The following is a 17,539-nucleotide window of genomic DNA, read 5'->3' as shown; positions in this document are numbered from 1 at the left end:
AACAAATCACAATTGCTGTGCTGGCTCTTGATAAGGCTTCCAAGCAGAAGGTAACGTAAGATGCGGATCCATGGTACCGATCACTTATTTTTTCACCATGACGATAAAAAGGTAAGTAAATCCAATGTTGTCACTGGTGAAGATGGCTAAGAACTACATTCATTTTCATTAAAAGCCGTCCACTTCTCCTTTCTGTAAGAAATGTATAACGACCCAAACCATCTTAATTTTTAACAGGTTATTAAGGAATTGTCATCATTTTATGTAAACAAAAAATATTTAAATACTTAAAATGCAAGTTAAAATTAAAACAATCATTTACAAACTTACCAAATTACCATATTATAAAAAAAGAAACAGAAAACAAAAAATAACTTAGTGTTATTTTTCAACACTCCCGGGGAAGAAATCAAATTTTACATAAGGATTGTGTAAATTTGATCAAATAAAGAAAAAATATATATTTAGTCTGAAATATCATCGTTTAGAATGCTTTTGAATTTTTGCCGTGATATCTCAGCAGCTTTTCTCAGTGGACGTTTTCTAGAAACGTCCATGCTTGGAGTCTCTTCTTTCGATGCTACAGCATCCTCATCATCATCATCTGATGCTACAGCATCCTCATCATCATCATCATCTGATGCTACAGCATCCTCATCAGACTCCTTCCTCAAGAGTGGTATTAAAGAAGTAACATGCCTTTTAGTTATTTCATTGGTTTTACCCTTCAGAACTTTTGCAGCAGTTACCTCTCCGTTGATATTCTTGAAAACTTCTTTGACAATTCCCATAGGATAATTAACAGGTTTATATCCATCATCCTTAATCAGCACAATATCGCCGATACTGATTTGTTTATGGTTTACAGGAGCATATCTATCCTTCTTATCAGTAGCTTGTTTAATTAAAGTGTTCATGAATTCCCGATGATAGATTTCCAGCAAGTTAGTTCTAACATGTTTCAGCTTCTCATAAGATGTTTTAATTTTATGTACAGCATCAAAATCAACCTGAAAATCCTCATCAGAATCAGGGTCAGCTTGTAATGCAGGAATAATATTCAAAGAGACCAATGAATATCCATGAATAAGTTCCTCTGGCGTTATAGGGGTTGGTACATTATTAGAACAATCTCTTAATGCTTCCTTGAATGCAATAGGCCTCCTATTGATCAAATGTACAGCATGACAAACAAGATATTCAAAATCCCTAAATTCAATTACATTATTTCTGATTGACTTCTGTATCATATGCTTGGTCATTTTGACTACGCTCTCAACCAATCCTCCAAGCTGACTGCAACCCTTATAGTACTGCTGAAAATGGACTTTCTCAACATTATTATCAGTTAAATACTGAACAGTCTCAGCATCCTTCAAGAAATCCTGAACAATATTGGCTCCTGCTACTATTTGCGTACCCAAATCACTTACTATAAACTGAGGAACTCCATATTCAAAAGAATGTAGTGACAAAGCACGCAAAAATTCTTCAACTGTCATATCCATACAGATCTTAAGATTAACTGCTCGTGTGAACATGCATGAAATAACAAGGATCCAAACCTTGACTTTATCTTTCCCTTGTCTCACATAAAATGGACCACAATAATCAAGATATACATTACCAAAAGGTTTATCAGATGGACTCAATCTAAATTCCCTATAGGCTGATTGATTAAGTTTGACAGGTCTTTGGTTATATCTCCGGCATACAACACATTCCTTCAGAATCCTCTTAACTGTAGAGAAGAATTTTGGTATCCAGAACTTCCTGCGTAATTCTGTCAAAAGGGCATAGCAACCAGCATGTTTCAAAAGCAAATGTTCATCCAATATAATAAGTTTTGTTAGAGTACTCTCTCTTGATAAAAGAATAGGATAAGTTTGGTTGGTTACACTGCGCTTCTCATTAAATTTACAATTCACTCTTATTAAATTATGAGTGTCTGGATACAAATTCAACAGTGATATCAAATTAGGCATAGCCATCTTGGTTTTAGAGTTGCTACTTAAATAGTCAATAACATCTGGAAAATTTATTTGTTGATCCCTAGAGATGATTTGAATCAAAGCCTTAGAGCGGAGGTCCTTCTTATCAAAGCCATGTGACTTGTTTATAAACCCTTTCCATCGATCCCAGCATTCCAGAACTTTCGCAAGTGTAGATATCAACTTATCCATATTTGAATATCTATCTAGAGGTATTAAGTGCTCTAGTTTTACAGTTTGGCTTTCTTTTATACTGGTTGATGCACTATATGCCTCAATGGTTTCTAAATTCTCGACCATTGGTACCTTGAAACCTAAAATGTCACTCTTACTAGCTTGATCGAGATCACGTATATTGGGACCCTTATGGTAATTAGACTTCATTAAGCTTTTGAATGACAGACATCGTGTAATTTTGTCAGCTGGGTTGTCCATTCCACTCACGAATGAGAATCCAACACTTCTCCCCTCACATAGCTTTGTTATATGATTCAGTTTGTTCATTACGAACACTGACCTTTTCTGCATTTTATCAAACTTATGAGAAAAGGACTTAAGCCACGACAGGGCAACAAAACTATCTGAGAATAGCCCCAAGTCAACTATTTTGATGGGCACCAGGCACTGTGTGCCACTCAGTTCATTATAGGTATCCAACAAAACCTCTGTACCCAAACATATAGCCTGTAATTCGAGTGAAGGAATGGACTTTTCATGCAATTTGGATCCAATGAGTCTGTTTTTCGCTAATACAAAGCTTCTTTCACCACTTCTCATATTGCATAAATATACAACAACTCCATAAACTCTTTTGCTAGCATCAACATAAGCCTCAAGTTTATATTCATCTGTCCTTTCACCAACACATCTCTGAAGCTCAAAAACAGGAGCAGAATTTACTTGGTTTGCAATATTTCTCCATTCCTTTTGTTGAAAGTCTCTAAGTTGTGCATCCCATCCGAGCGTTCTCTCACATTGCAAGTCCTGCATAAAAAGTCTAGCTCTGTTAAGAAGAGGACCATTTATGTTGAAAACATCATAATTAGATGCAATGGATTGCAAAATTTCCCTCTTTGTAGTAGCCTTTTCATCAAGGCACAATTTCCTGGTTGAAATTGTATCACTCCTACGATTCCAGATCATCCCAAGTAATTTCACCTCCATCTCAGATTTCTTGCATCCTAAATCCGATTGCATATTTTCTCCATCAATTTTATCTTGTAGTGTAGAATCATTAGAAAACATCTGCTGTAGTTCAATTTTGTAAGGACCAAAAATATCCTGTAAAATCTCATACATCCAATTCAAGGTTTCGGATGATTCACAAGTAAATCCACCATTGTCCATATAGAATAGCTGATACATTATACATTTTGCATTTCTTAGTCTAGGATTATCATTCTTGCTATCCAGTACTAAAATCTTGAAAAGAGCCAACATCAAAATTGTAGGACTGCATCGAAGTCCAAAGGGAAGACGGACATTTTGTAGGCAATTATAGAGAAATCCCCTTTCTTAACATTCTTATACCACAAAAAGAGTAACTTCTGCTGATCAAGCTCACTGAGTGCTATTTGATTGAATGCGTTCTTAATATCGAAGATCAGTAATTTAGATCCGAATCTCAAATGAAGCAATGCAGACGTTATCTTCTGATTGAGTGATGGGCCAGCATACATAGCCTGATTATGATTGACCGTCATCACACTGGACCTGCTAGGTTCACAAACATTGGACAGGAAAACAACTCTGCATTTTGTTGTTTCCCGATCCAGCCTAAAAACTCCCATATGTGCTAAAAAACTGCACTCAGGATGCTCATCCATGTACCTTTCTAGATTTGGTATTCTTTCAATTATTCCAAGATCCTCTTGTTCTTTAAAATTTTCATTCATAAGTTCCAAATTTGCCTTGTTCCTTTGTAATTTTCTCGTGTTGGATCTCAATACTGCCTTTGCAAGGTCGAAATTCCGTCCAAGTAAATGACAGCTCTTTTCATTCCATAGAAGAGGCATCTCTAGCCTTCCTTCCTCGTTTCTCCTTGCGTTATCAAGGGTAAACTTAATCAAATTTCCATTACAATCTGACACCAAGTTTCCATCTTCATGGTCTGGTTCACAAATAGATTTCTCATACACAGACCGCAGCATCTCATCAGTTGCACGTCTCAGCTCTGATTCTTCAATCATACCTTTTTCATTTAGAATAGCGAAGTTAGCTTGAACCTCCACATCGCATTCCAAACTTAAGCCACTTGGCTCACCCATAGAACTACCAAATCCAATATACTTGCAGCATTCATCTATGCCATTAAATACAGGGGATTTGTTTCCATTTAACTCACATGTTTCCTCATAATCGGCAACAGAGCATGAATGCTCTGAACACCGAGAACAAGAAAAATCCTTTGAAAGATAAGGTAGATTCTGTTGCATAATCTTGACATTACCCATTAACATCACTCCTGCCGATGATCCCAAATAAACAGATGGGTGATCATCGCCAAATTGTACAGAAAAATCCAATAAACAATGGGCGTCATTTGTACCAAGTATCAAGTCAATGTCCTTTATTTTATCACTACCATCAGTCAAATATTTATCAGCTAATTTGAAGCCTTTTTTGGCAAAGGCCCTGGCCACTTCTGAAATTCCTGGCAATGACAAATTTATATCTATGCTTGGCACACACAATGCATGTATTACACAAGCCTTATCATCAAAGTTGCACTTTAATTCAACTATCTTGGATTTATACATCTTACTTGAATTAAAACCATTGACTGTTAAAGAGACATTATCTTCTAACACTTTCAACTTATTATCACATGCAAGTTTTTCAGTTACAAAACTGGTCTGACAGCCACAGTCCTTTAAACCTCGAACAAGGGCTCCATTCAACATTTCACAGGTAAAAGTTGGCAAAACAGAGGCGCCATCAGAGGTATGCAAAGCCTTAGTTATAATCATCACATCACTCGAGGTTTCCCTGTGTTTTGATTTCCCTGCTTTTACTTCCTTGCCACCTCTCCCATTCACCTGTAGTTTTTCATCATGAGATTTTTCACCTTGATGATCACACAAAAATGAAAAGTGCCAACCCTTACAAAAATAGCATTTCTTAAAGAATTTAAACTTGCATTTGTCAGTGGTATGTCCAATGTTAGCACATTTCTTGCAACCATTAAGTTCTTCTAAGCGTCTCAGCTTATGCTCTGGTTCTTTATATTCTATACACTTATGTGTTGCATGGTTTTCCTGGCAAAGAGTGCACCTTTTCCTCGGAGAAGCGGCGTCAGCAGTACTAATTCTGTTAGTTTCATTATCCTCATATTTAACATTAACTGCAAGTGATGTAGAAGATTTTCCTCCTTGTCTCCCCCTTTCATTAAACTTTCTTGTGAGGTCCATATAACGTTCAGATGCTTCAAAGAATTTTTCCTTTATCTCCTCAAGTGAGGACGTACATGATTAGTCACATTTACCAGCTGAGCTTTAAAGGACTCATTCATGCCTTGCCAGATGAAATACTGCAAAATATCATCTACTTTGATTTCCAATGTAGAAAAAGTTTCAGTTACATTAGTAATTTTTCCAATATAGGAAAAAGGATCAGTACCGTACTCAAGCTTCATTTCACTTAATTGCTTAATTACATTGAATTTCTGCAGCGAACGAGAAGCCAGTGCTTCTTTAAGCAATTTCTTAGCATCAGTATAAGTCTGCTTTGAAATTTCAAGATTCTCGAGCAAAATTGAGGCTCTGCCTGATACCTGTTGCTTGAGAAGTAATAGTTTATCCCTCTCAGTGTAAGAATATGTGGCAATAGCCGATTCAAACTCAACAAGAAATTTTTCAACATTTTCACTTTCGGTGCTAGCGTAAACCGGAAGTGGAACTACAGGACTCTTCAAGAGACTTCTTGCGGTCTCAGAATCCTTGGCCTCAGGCTTAGAATCCATCAATTGCAAAACAGCAAAACAGGTATTTAATTTATCTGAGTAATCATCACAAGACTGCAATTCTAATAAGAACTCCTCGTCATTATTCCCGTCTCCATACAAAGACTTCTGGATTACAGTATTAAGACTGTTCAACTGATCACTGTACGAAACCAGTTTAATTTGAACAGCCTTGCACTCAGTTTTATTCATACTCGTGAATTTATCATGTTTATTAAACAACCGCGTTACTTGGCCACGAATATATTTACGAGTCTTTAATTCTATACTCATTTCAATAAAATGTAAAGGATAGACCATGGACCCACAAACAAACGAAACCCCAACCCGGAAGCTAACCAGACAGCAAAAACAGCACCTTACTTAAGCCCCACGTTGGGCGCCATCTCGAAAAATTTACTACGTAATTGGAAAATTAATACAAAGAGCAATTTTCTTATTTTAATGAAACCTTCATAAAATTATGAACTTTAAAAACTTTAATTAAAGAACAACTAAGAAATTGAATAAGATATAATAAAATGGTTTCATGTATTGCTGCTCAAATTAAAACCAATGCTGTTGTTGCTGCTGTCGAAGATGATCGCCTTAAATGGAGGTCAAAGCGATGGTCAAGCATCTCCAACTTCCAATTACCATTTTCAAGAACCCCTAGATAAATATAAAATACCAAATATCAGTTACACTTCAAATGGTAATTTAAACTATCGAAATCAATAATAAATTATTTAAACACAGGAATGCCATTCAAATATATGTATTGTATCAATAATGGATTTCACTTAACACTACCAAATAATAATTACCTAAAGGCAATGGTCCACTTTGCGTATTAAGTATATTACTTGTATACAACAAGCCAAAATTACAGTAAGGCCGAACGAATAACCACCTAAGTAATAAAAACAACGAATGTAAATAAACGACTAATTAACATAAAAGTGGCAAAATGAGAAAATACCAAAATATGATACAACACTTAAATTATCTAACCAGCACAAAGTAACTGCAGATAAATGAATCTCTTAACTATGACTGGGAAATTATAATATGGCAATCCCATAAAAATTGTAAATGATATAAATATTATCCAAGGGTATATTTATTTGTGGGGGCTAAAAAGCAAAGCAAGGGACTTTCATTATTAAATGAACTATGGATTATAAATCATAAAATTTAAATGACCTTTAAAAATGATGACGTACCTCACAACCCATACTGTCCGTGTATGCTGTTTGTAAATGCAACAAATCACAATTGCTGTGCTGGCTCTTGATAAGGCTTCCAAGCAGAAGGTAACGTAAGATGCGGATCCATGGTACCGATCACTTATTTTTTCACCATGACGATAAAAAGGTAAGTAAATCCAATGTTGTCACTGGTGAAGATGGCTAAGAACTACATTCATTTTCATTAAAAGCCGTCCACTTCTCCTTTCTGTAAGAAATGTATAACGAGCAGCAAATCTCTTCAACGACCCAAACCATCTTAATTTTTAACAGGTTATTAAGGAATTGTCATCATTTTATGTAAACAAAAAATATTTAAATACTTAAAATGCAAGTTAAAATTAAAACAATCATTTACAAACTTACCAAATTACCATATTATAAAAAAGAAACAGAAAACAAAAAATAACTTAGTGTTATTTTTCAACACTCCCGGGGAAGAAATCAAATTTTACATAAGGATTATGTAAATTTGATCAAATAAAGAAAAAAAATATATATTTAGTCTGAAATATCATCGTTTAGAATGCTTTTGAATTTTTGCCGTGATATCTCAGCAGCTTTTCTCAGTGGACGTTTTCTAGAAACGTCCATGCCTGAGTCTCTTCTTTCGATGCTACAGCATCCTCTCATCATCATCATCTGATGCTACAGCATCCTCATCATCATCATGTGATGCTACAGCATCCTCATCAGACTCCTTCCTCAAGAGTGGTATTAAAGAAGTAACATGCCTTTTAGTTATTTCATTGGTTTTACCCTTCAGAACTTTTGCAGCAGTTACCTCTCCGTTGATATTCTTGAAAACTTCTTTGACAATTCCCATAGGATAATTAACAGGTTTATATCCATCATCCTTAATCAGCACAATATCGCCGATACTGATTTGTTTATGGTTTACAGGAGCATATCTATCCTTCTTATCAGTAGCTTGTTTAATTAAAGTGTTCATGAATTCCCGATGATAGATTTCCAGCAAGTTAGTTCTAACATGTTTCAGCTTCTCATAAGATGTTTTAATTTTATGTACAGCATCAAAATCAACCTGAAAATCCTCATCAGAATCAGGGTCAGCTTGTAATGCAGGAATAATATTCAAAGAGACCAATGAATATCCATGAATAAGTTCCTCTGGCGTTATAGGGGTTGGTACATTATTAGAACAATCTCTTAATGCTTCCTTGAATGCAATAGGCCTCCTATTGATCAAATGTACAGCATGACAAACAAGATATTCAAAATCCCTAAATTCAATTACATTATTTCTGATTGACTTCTGTATCATATGCTTGGTCATTTTGACTACGCTCTCAACCAATCCTCCAAGCTGACTGCAACCCTTATAGTACTGCTGAAAATGGACTTTCTCAACATTATTATCAGTTAAATACTGAACAGTCTCAGCATCCTTCAAGAAATCCTGAACAATATTGGCTCCTGCTACTATTTGCGTACCCAAATCACTTACTATAAACTGAGGAACTCCATATTCAAAAGAATGTAGTGACAAAGCACGCAAAAATTCTTCAACTGTCATATCCATACAGATCTTAAGATTAACTGCTCGTGTGAACATGCATGAAATAACAAGGATCCAAACCTTGACTTTATCTTTCCCTTGTCTCACATAAAATGGACCACAATAATCAAGATATACATTACCAAAAGGTTTATCAGATGGACTCAATCTAAATTCCCTATAGGCTGATTGATTAAGTTTGACAGGTCTTTGGTTATATCTCCGGCATACAACACATTCCTTCAGAATCCTCTTAACTGTAGAGAAGAATTTTGGTATCCAGAACTTCCTGCGTAATTCTGTCAAAAGGGCATAGCAACCAGCATGTTTCAAAAGCAAATGTTCATCCAATATAATAAGTTTTGTTAGAGTACTCTCTCTTGATAAAAGAATAGGATAAGTTTGGTTGGTTACACTGCGCTTCTCATTAAATTTACAATTCACTCTTATTAAATTATGAGTGTCTGGATACAAATTCAACAGTGATATCAAATTAGGCATAGCCATCTTGGTTTTAGAGTTGCTACTTAAATAGTCAATAACATCTGGAAAATTTATTTGTTGATCCCTAGAGATGATTTGAATCAAAGCCTTAGAGCGGAGGTCCTTCTTATCAAAGCCATGTGACTTGTTTATAAACCCTTTCCATCGATCCCAGCATTCCAGAACTTTCGCAAGTGTAGATATCAACTTATCCATATTTGAATATCTATCTAGAGGTATTAAGTGCTCTAGTTTTACAGTTTGGCTTTCTTTTATACTGGTTGATGCACTATATGCCTCAATGGTTTCTAAATTCTCGACCATTGGTACCTTGAAACCTAAAATGTCACTCTTACTAGCTTGATCGAGATCACGTATATTGGGACCCTTATGGTAATTAGACTTCATTAAGCTTTTGAATGACAGACATCGTGTAATTTTGTCAGCTGGGTTGTCCATTCCACTCACGAATGAGAATCCAACACTTCTCCCCACATAGCTTTGTTATATGATTCAGTTTGTTCATTACGAACACTGACCTTTTCTGCATTTTATCAAACTTATGAGAAAAGGACTTAAGCCACGACAGGGCAACAAAACTATCTGAGAATAGCCCCAAGTCAACTATTTTGATGGGCACCAGGCACTGTGTGCCACTCAGTTCATTATAGGTATCCAACAAAACCTCTGTACCCAAACATATAGCCTGTAATTCAGTGAAGGAATGGACTTTTCATGCAATTTGGATCCAATGAGTCTGTTTTTCGCTAATACAAAGCTTCTTTCACCACTTCTCATATTGCATAAATATACAACAACTCCATAAACTCTTTTGCTAGCATCAACATAAGCCTCAAGTTTATATTCATCTGTCCTTTCACCAACACATCTCTGAAGCTCAAAAACAGGAGCAGAATTTACTTGGTTTGCAATATTTCTCCATTCCTTTTGTTGAAAGTCTCTAAGTTGTGCATCCCATCCGAGCGTTCTCTCACATTGCAAGTCCTGCATAAAAAGTCTAGCTCTGTTAAGAAGAGGACCATTTATGTTGAAAACATCATAATTAGATGCAATGGATTGCAAAATTTCCCTCTTTGTAGTAGCCTTTTCATCAAGGCACAATTTCCTGGTTGAAATTGTATCACTCCTACGATTCCAGATCATCCCAAGTAATTTCACCTCCATCTCAGATTTCTTGCATCCTAAATCCGATTGCATATTTTCTCCATCAATTTTATCTTGTAGTGTAGAATCATTAGAAAACATCTGCTGTAGTTCAATTTTGTAAGGACCAAAAATATCCTGTAAAATCTCATACATCCAATTCAAGGTTTCGGATGATTCACAAGTAAATCCACCATTGTCCATATAGAATAGCTGATACATTATACATTTTGCATTTCTTAGTCTAGGATTATCATTCTTGCTATCCAGTACTAAAATCTTGAAAAGAGCCAACATCAAAATTGTAGGACTGCATCGAAGTCCAAAGGGAAGACGGACATTTTGTAGGCAATTATAGAGAAATCCCCTTTCTTAACATTCTTATACCACAAAAAGAGTAACTTCTGCTGATCAAGCTCACTGAGTGCTATTTGATTGAATGCGTTCTTAATATCGAAGATCAGTAATTTAGATCCGAATCTCAAATGAAGCAATGCAGACGTTATCTTCTGATTGAGTGATGGGCCAGCATACATAGCCTGATTATGATTGACCGTCATCACACTGGACCTGCTAGGTTCACAAACATTGGACAGGAAAACAACTCTGCATTTTGTTGTTTCCCGATCCAGCCTAAAAACTCCCATATGTGCTAAAAAAAAACTCAGGATGCTCATCCATGTACCTTTCTAGATTTGGTATTCTTTCAATTATTCCAAGATCCTCTTGTTCTTTAAAATTTTCATTCATAAGTTCCAAATTTGCCTTGTTCCTTTGTAATTTTCTCGTGTTGGATCTCAATACTGCCTTTGCAAGGTCGAAATTCCGTCCAAGTAAATGACAGCTCTTTTCATTCCATAGAAGAGGCATCTCTAGCCTTCCTTCCTCGTTTCTCCTTGCGTTATCAAGGGTAAACTTAATCAAATTTCCATTACAATCTGACACCAAGTTTCCATCTTCGGTCTGGTTCACAAATAGATTTCTCATACACAGACCGCAGCATCTCATCAGTTGCACGTCTCAGCTCTGATTCTTCAATCATACCTTTTTCATTTAGAATAGCGAAGTTAGCTTGAACCTCCACATCGCATTCCAAACTTAAGCCACTTGGCTCACCCATAGAACTACCAAATCCAATATACTTGCAGCATTCATCTATGCCATTAAATACAGGGGATTTGTTTCCATTTAACTCACATGTTTCCTCATAATCGGCAACAGAGCATGAATGCTCTGAACACCGAGAACAAGAAAAATCCTTTGAAAGATAAGGTAGATTCTGTTGCATAATCTTGACATTACCCATTAACATCACTCCTGCCGATGATCCCAAATAAACAGATGGGTGATCATCGCCAAATTGTACAGAAAAATCCAATAAACAATGGGCGTCATTTGTACCAAGTATCAAGTCAATGTCCTTTATTTTATCACTACCATCAGTCAAATATTTATCAGCTAATTTGAAGCCTTTTTTGGCAAAGGCCCTGGCCACTTCTGAAATTCCTGGCAATGACAAATTTATATCTATGCTTGGCACACACAATGCATGTATTACACAAGCCTTATCATCAAAGTTGCACTTTAATTCAACTATCTTGGATTTATACATCTTACTTGAATTAAAACCATTGACTGTTAAAGAGACATTATCTTCTAACACTTTCAACTTATTATCACATGCAAGTTTTTCAGTTACAAAACTGGTCTGACAGCCACAGTCCTTTAAACCTCGAACAAGGGCTCCATTCAACATTTCACAGGTAAAAGTTGGCAAAACAGAGGCGCCATCAGAGGTATGCAAAGCCTTAGTTATAATCATCACATCACTCGAGGTTTCCCTGTGTTTTGATTTCCCTGCTTTTACTTCCTTGCCACCTCTCCCATTCACCTGTAGTTTTTCATCATGAGATTTTTCACCTTGATGATCACACAAAAATGAAAAGTGCCAACCCTTACAAAAAATAGCATTTCTTAAAGAATTTAAACTTGCATTTGTCAGTGGTATGTCCAATGTTAGCACATTTCTTGCAACCATTAAGTTCTTCTAAGCGTCTCAGCTTATGCTCTGGTTCTTTATATTTTATACACTTATGTGTTGCATGGTTTTCCTGGCAAAGAGTGCACCTTTTCCTCGGAGAAGCGGCGTCAGCAGTACTAATTCTGTTAGTTTCATTATCCTCATATTTAACATTAACTGCAAGTGATGTAGAAGATTTTCCTCCTTGTCTCCCCCTTTCATTAAACTTTCTTGTGACGTCCATATAACGTTCAGATGCTTCAAAGAATTTTTCCTTTATCTCCTCAAGTGATGGACGTACATGATTAGTCACATTTACCAGCTGAGCTTTAAAGGACTCATTCATGCCTTGCCAGATGAAATACTGCAAAATATCATCTACTTTGATTTCCAATGTAGAAAAAGTTTCAGTTACATTAGTAATTTTTCCAATATAGGAAAAAGGATCAGTACCGTACTCAAGCTTCATTTCACTTAATTGCTTAATTACATTGAATTTCTGCAGCGAACGAGAAGCCAGTGCTTCTTTAAGCAATTTCTTAGCATCAGTATAAGTCTGCTTTGAAATTTCAAGATTCTCGAGCAAAATTGAGGCTCTGCCTGATACCTGTTGCTTGAGAAGTAATAGTTTATCCCTCTCAGTGTAAGAATATGTGGCAATAGCCGATTCAAACTCAACAAGAAATTTTTCAACATTTTCACTTTCGGTGCTAGCGTAAACCGGAAGTGGAACTACAGGACTCTTCAAGAGACTTCTTGCGGTCTCAGAATCCTTGGCCTCAGGCTTAGAATCCATCAATTGCAAAACAGCAAAACAGGTATTTAATTTATCTGAGTAATCATCACAAGACTGCAATTCTAATAAGAACTCCTCGTCATTTTTCCCGTCTCCATACAAAGACTTCTGGATTACAGTATTAAGACTGTTCAACTGATCACTGTACGAAACCAGTTTAATTTGAACAGCCTTGCACTCAGTTTTATTCATACTCGTGAATTTATCATGTTTATTAAACAACCGCGTTACTTGGCCACGAATATATTTACGAGTCTTTAATTCTACACTCATTTCAATAAAATGTAAAGGATAGACCATGGACCCACAAACAAACGAAACCCCAACCCGGAAGCTAACCAGACAGCAAAAACAGCACCTTACTTAAGCCCCTTTGTATTTGGGCGCCATCTCGAAAAATTTACTACGTAATTGGAAAATTAATACAAAGAGCAATTTTCTTATTTTAATGAAACCTTCATAAAATTATGAACTTTAAAAACTTTAATTAAAGAACAACTAAGAAATTGAATAAGATATAATAAAATGGTTTCATGTATTGCTGCTCAAATTAAAACCAATGCTGTTGTTGCTGCTGTCGAAGATGATCGCCTTAAATGGAGGTCAAAGCGATGGTCAAGCATCTCCAACTTCCAATTACCATTTTCAAGAACCCTAGATAAATATAAAATACCAAATATCAGTTACACTTCAAATGGTAATTTAAACTATCGAAATCACTAATAAATTATTTAAACACAGGAATGCCATTCAAATATATGTATTGTATCAATAATGGATTTCACTTAACACTACCAAATAATAATTACCTAAAGGCAATGGTCCACTTTGCGTATTAAGTATATTACTTGTATAAAACAAGCCAAAATTACAGTAAGGCCGAACGAATAACCACCTAAGTAATAAAAACAACGAATGTAAATAAACGACTAATTAACATAAAAATGGCAAAATGAGAAAATACCAAAATATGATACAACACTTAAATTATCTAACCAGCACAAAGTAACTGCAGATAAATGAATCTCTTAACTATGACTGGGAAATTATAATATGGCAATCCCATAAAAATTGTAAATGATATAAATATTATCCAAGGGTATATTTATTTGTGGGGGCTAAAAAGCAAAGCAAGGGACTTTCATTATTAAATGAACTATGGATTATAAATCATAAAATTTAAATGACCTTTAAAAATGATGACGTACCTCACAACCCATACTGTCCGTGTATGCTGTTTGTAAATGCAACAAATCACAATTGCTGTGCTGGCTCTTGATAAGGCTTCCAAGCAGAAGGTAACGTAAGATGCGGATCCATGGTACCAATCACTTATTTTTTCACCATGACGATAAAGAGGTAAGTAAATCCAATGTTGTCACTGGTGAAGATGGCTAAGAACTACATTCATTTTCATTAAAAGCCGTCCACTTCTCCTTTCTGTAAGAAATGTATAACGAGCAGCAAATCTCTTCAACGACCCAAACCATCTTAATTTTTAACAGGTTATTAAGGAATTGTCATCATTTTATGTAAACAAAAAATATTTAAATACTTAAAATGCAAGTTAAAATTAAAACAATCATTTACAAACTTACCAAATTACCATATTATAAAAAAAGAAACAGAAAACAAAAAATAACTTAGTGTTATTTTTCAACACTCCCGGGGAAGAAATCAAATTTTACATAAGGATTATGTAAATTTGATCAAATAAAGAAAAAAAAATATATTTAGTCTGAAATATCATCGTTTAGAATGCTTTTGAATTTTTGCCGTGATATCTCAGCAGCTTTTCTTCTTTCAGTGGACGTTTTCTCTGAGAAACGTCCATGCCTGAGCTCTCTCTTCTTTCGATGCTACAGCATCCTCATCATCATCATCATCTGATGCTCATCATCAGCATCCTATCAGACTTCTTCCTCAAGAGTGGTATTAAAGAAGTAACATGCCTTTTAGTTATTTCATTGGTTTTATCCTTCAGAACTTTTGCAGCAGTTACCTCTCCGTTGATATTCTTGAAAACTTCTTTGACAATTCCCATAGGATAATTAACAGGTTTATATCCATCATCCTTAATCTGTACAATATCGCCGATACTGATTTGTTTATGGTTTACAGGAGCATATCTATCCTTCTTATCAGTAGCTTGTTTAATTAAAGTGTTCATGAATTCCCGATGATAGATTTCCTGTAAGTTAGTTCTAACATGTTTCAGCTTCTCATAAGATGTTTTAATTTTATGTACAGCATCAAAATCAACCTGAAAATCCTCATCAGTATCAGGGTCAGCTTGTAATGCAGGAATAATATTCAATGAGACCAATGAATATCCATGAATAAGTTCCTCTGGCGTTATAGGGGTTGGTACATTATTAGAACAATCTCTTAATGCTTCCTTGAATGCAATAGGCCTTCTATTGATCAAATGTACAGCATGACAAACAAGATATTCAAAATCCCTAAATTCAATGACATTATTTCTGATTGACTTCTGTATCATATGCTTGGTCATTTTGACTACGCTCTCAACCAATCCTCCAAGCTGACTGCAACCCTTATAGTACTGCTGAAAATGGACTTTCTCAACATTATTATCAGTTAAATACTGAACAGTCTCAGCATCCTTTAGGAAATCCTGAACAATATTGGCTCCTGCTACTATTTGCGTACCCAAAGCACTTACTGTAAACTGAGGAACTCCATATTCAAAAGAATGCAGTGACAAAGCACGCAAAAATTCTTCAACTGTCATATCCATACAGATCTTAAGATTAACTGCTCGTGTGAACATGCATGAAATAACAAGGATCCAAATCTTGACTTTATCTTTCCCTTGTCTCACATAAAATGGACCACAATAATCAAGATATACATTACCAAAAGGTTTATCAGATGGACTCAATCTAAATTCCCTATAGGCTGATTGATTAAGTTTGACAGGTCTTTGGTTATATCTCCGGCATACAACACATTCCTTCAGAATCCTCTTAACTGTAGAGAAGAATTTTGGTATCCAGAACTTCCTGCGTAATTCTGTCAAAAGGGCATAGCAACCAGCATGTTTCAAAAGCAAATGTTCATCCAATATAATAAGTTTTGTTAGAGTACTCTCTCTTGATAAAAGAATAGGATAAGTTTGGTTGGTTACACTGCGCTTCTCATTAAATTTACAATTCACTCTTATTAAATTATGAGTGTCTGGATACAAATTCAACTGTGATATCAAATTAGGCATAGCCATCTTGGTTTTAGAGTTGCTACTTAAATAGTCAATAACATCTGGAAAATTTATTTGTTGATCCCTAGAGATGATTTGAATCAAAGCCTTAGAGCGGAGGTCCTTCTTATCAAAGCCATGTGACTTGTTTATAAACCCGTTCCATCGATCCTCTTGTTCTTTAAAATTTTCATTCATAAGTTCCAAATTTGCCTTGTTCCTTTGTAATTTTTGTTCATTACAGAACACTCGTGTTGGATCTCAATACTGCCTTTGCAAGGTCGAAATTCCGTCCAAGTAAATGACAGCTCTTTTCATTCCATAGAAGAGGCATATCTAGCCTTCCTTCCTCGTTTCTCCTTGCGTTATCAATTTATGTTGGGTAAACTTAATCAAATTTCTATTACAATCTGGCATCAGTTTCCATCTTCATTTTCTGGTTCACAAATAGATTTCTCATACACAGACAGCAGCATCTCATCAGTTGCACGTCTCAGCTCTGATTCTTCAATCATACCTTTTTCATTTAGAATAGCGAAGTTAGCTTGAACCTCCACATCGCATTCCAAACTTAAGCCACTTGGCTCACCCATAGAACTACCAAATCCAATATACTTGCAGCATTCATCTATGCCATTAAATACAGGGATTTGTTTCCATTTAACTCACATGTTTCCTCATAATCGGCAACAGAGCATGAATGCTCTGAACACCGAGAACAAGAAAAATCCTTTGAAAGATAAGGTAGATTCTGTTGCATAATCTTGACATTACCCATTAACATCACTCCTGCCGATGATCCCAAATAAACAGATGGGTGATCATTGCCAAATTGTACAGAAAAATCCAATAAACAATGGGCGTCATTTGCACCAAGTATCAAGTCAAAGTCCTTTATTTTATCACTACCATCAGTCAAATATTTATCAGCTAATTTGAAGCCTTTTTTGGCAAAGGCCCTGGCCACTTCTGAAATTCCTGGCAATGACAAATTTATATCTATGCTTGGCACACACAATGCATGTATTACACAAGCCTTATCATCAAAGTTGCACTTTAATTCAACTATCTTGGATTTATACTTCTTACTTGAATTAAAACCATTGACTGTTAAAGAGACATTATCTTCTAACACTTTCAACTTATTATCACATGC

At 35.5% G+C, this 17,539-nt stretch overlaps 4 protein-coding genes and 1 long non-coding RNA gene across 5 annotated transcripts; all 5 read right to left on the bottom strand.

The window, feature by feature from the left end:
• Nucleotides 1-464: 464 nt before the first annotated feature.
• On the bottom strand, nt 465-3,338 carry LOC136850992 (uncharacterized). The gene has a single exon (XM_067124966.1). It carries the CDS (start codon nt 3,336-3,338, stop codon nt 465-467), a length of 2,874 nt encoding a protein of 957 aa, XP_066981067.1.
• A 92-nt stretch (nt 3,339-3,430) lies between these two features.
• LOC136850991 (uncharacterized) lies at nt 3,431-5,401 on the bottom strand. Its single transcript, XM_067124965.1, has one exon. It carries the CDS (start codon nt 5,399-5,401, stop codon nt 3,431-3,433), a length of 1,971 nt encoding a protein of 656 aa, XP_066981066.1.
• A 55-nt stretch (nt 5,402-5,456) lies between these two features.
• On the bottom strand, nt 5,457-7,774 carry LOC136851245 (uncharacterized). The gene is made up of 3 exons (XR_010856827.1): nt 7,158-7,774; nt 6,759-6,844; nt 5,457-6,603 (listed from the first exon to the last, which is right to left on the bottom strand). It is a non-coding gene; the product is annotated as an uncharacterized lncRNA (long non-coding RNA).
• A 23-nt stretch (nt 7,775-7,797) lies between these two features.
• Nucleotides 7,798-10,551, bottom strand: LOC136850990 (uncharacterized). Its single transcript, XM_067124964.1, has 2 exons — nt 9,877-10,551; nt 7,798-9,570 (listed from the first exon to the last, which is right to left on the bottom strand). The coding sequence occupies exons 1-2, from the start codon at nt 10,549-10,551 to the stop codon at nt 7,798-7,800; spliced, it is 2,448 nt and encodes an 815-aa protein (XP_066981065.1).
• A 4,494-nt stretch (nt 10,552-15,045) lies between these two features.
• LOC136850989 (uncharacterized) lies at nt 15,046-16,581 on the bottom strand. The gene has a single exon (XM_067124963.1). It carries the CDS (start codon nt 16,579-16,581, stop codon nt 15,046-15,048), a length of 1,536 nt encoding a protein of 511 aa, XP_066981064.1.
• Nucleotides 16,582-17,539: the final 958 nt, after the last annotated feature.

The sequence above is a fragment of the Macrobrachium rosenbergii genome, chromosome 23 (genome assembly GCF_040412425.1).
Source record: "Macrobrachium rosenbergii isolate ZJJX-2024 chromosome 23, ASM4041242v1, whole genome shotgun sequence".
NCBI lineage: Eukaryota > Metazoa > Arthropoda > Malacostraca > Decapoda > Palaemonidae > Macrobrachium > Macrobrachium rosenbergii.
Note: the sequence above shows the minus strand (reverse complement) of the source record. Positions and strands in the feature narration are given on the sequence as shown.

Excerpts from the sequence above, each read along its gene's own strand:
- LOC136850990 (XM_067124964.1), bottom strand. The coding sequence starts at position 10,551 with ATGGACAATGGTGGATTTACTTGTGAATCATCCGAAACCTTGAATTGG. Across the intron at positions 9,571-9,876 it reads ATTACAGGCTATATGTTTGG|GGTCCCAATATACGTGATCT; the intron begins GTACAGAGGTTT and ends AATTACCATAAG.
- LOC136850991 (XM_067124965.1), bottom strand. The coding sequence starts at position 5,401 with ATGGACCTCACAAGAAAGTTTAATGAAAGGGGGAGACAAGGAGGAAAA.
- LOC136850989 (XM_067124963.1), bottom strand. The coding sequence starts at position 16,581 with ATGAATGAAAATTTTAAAGAACAAGAGGATCGATGGAACGGGTTTATA.
- LOC136850992 (XM_067124966.1), bottom strand. The coding sequence starts at position 3,338 with ATGGACAATGGTGGATTTACTTGTGAATCATCCGAAACCTTGAATTGG.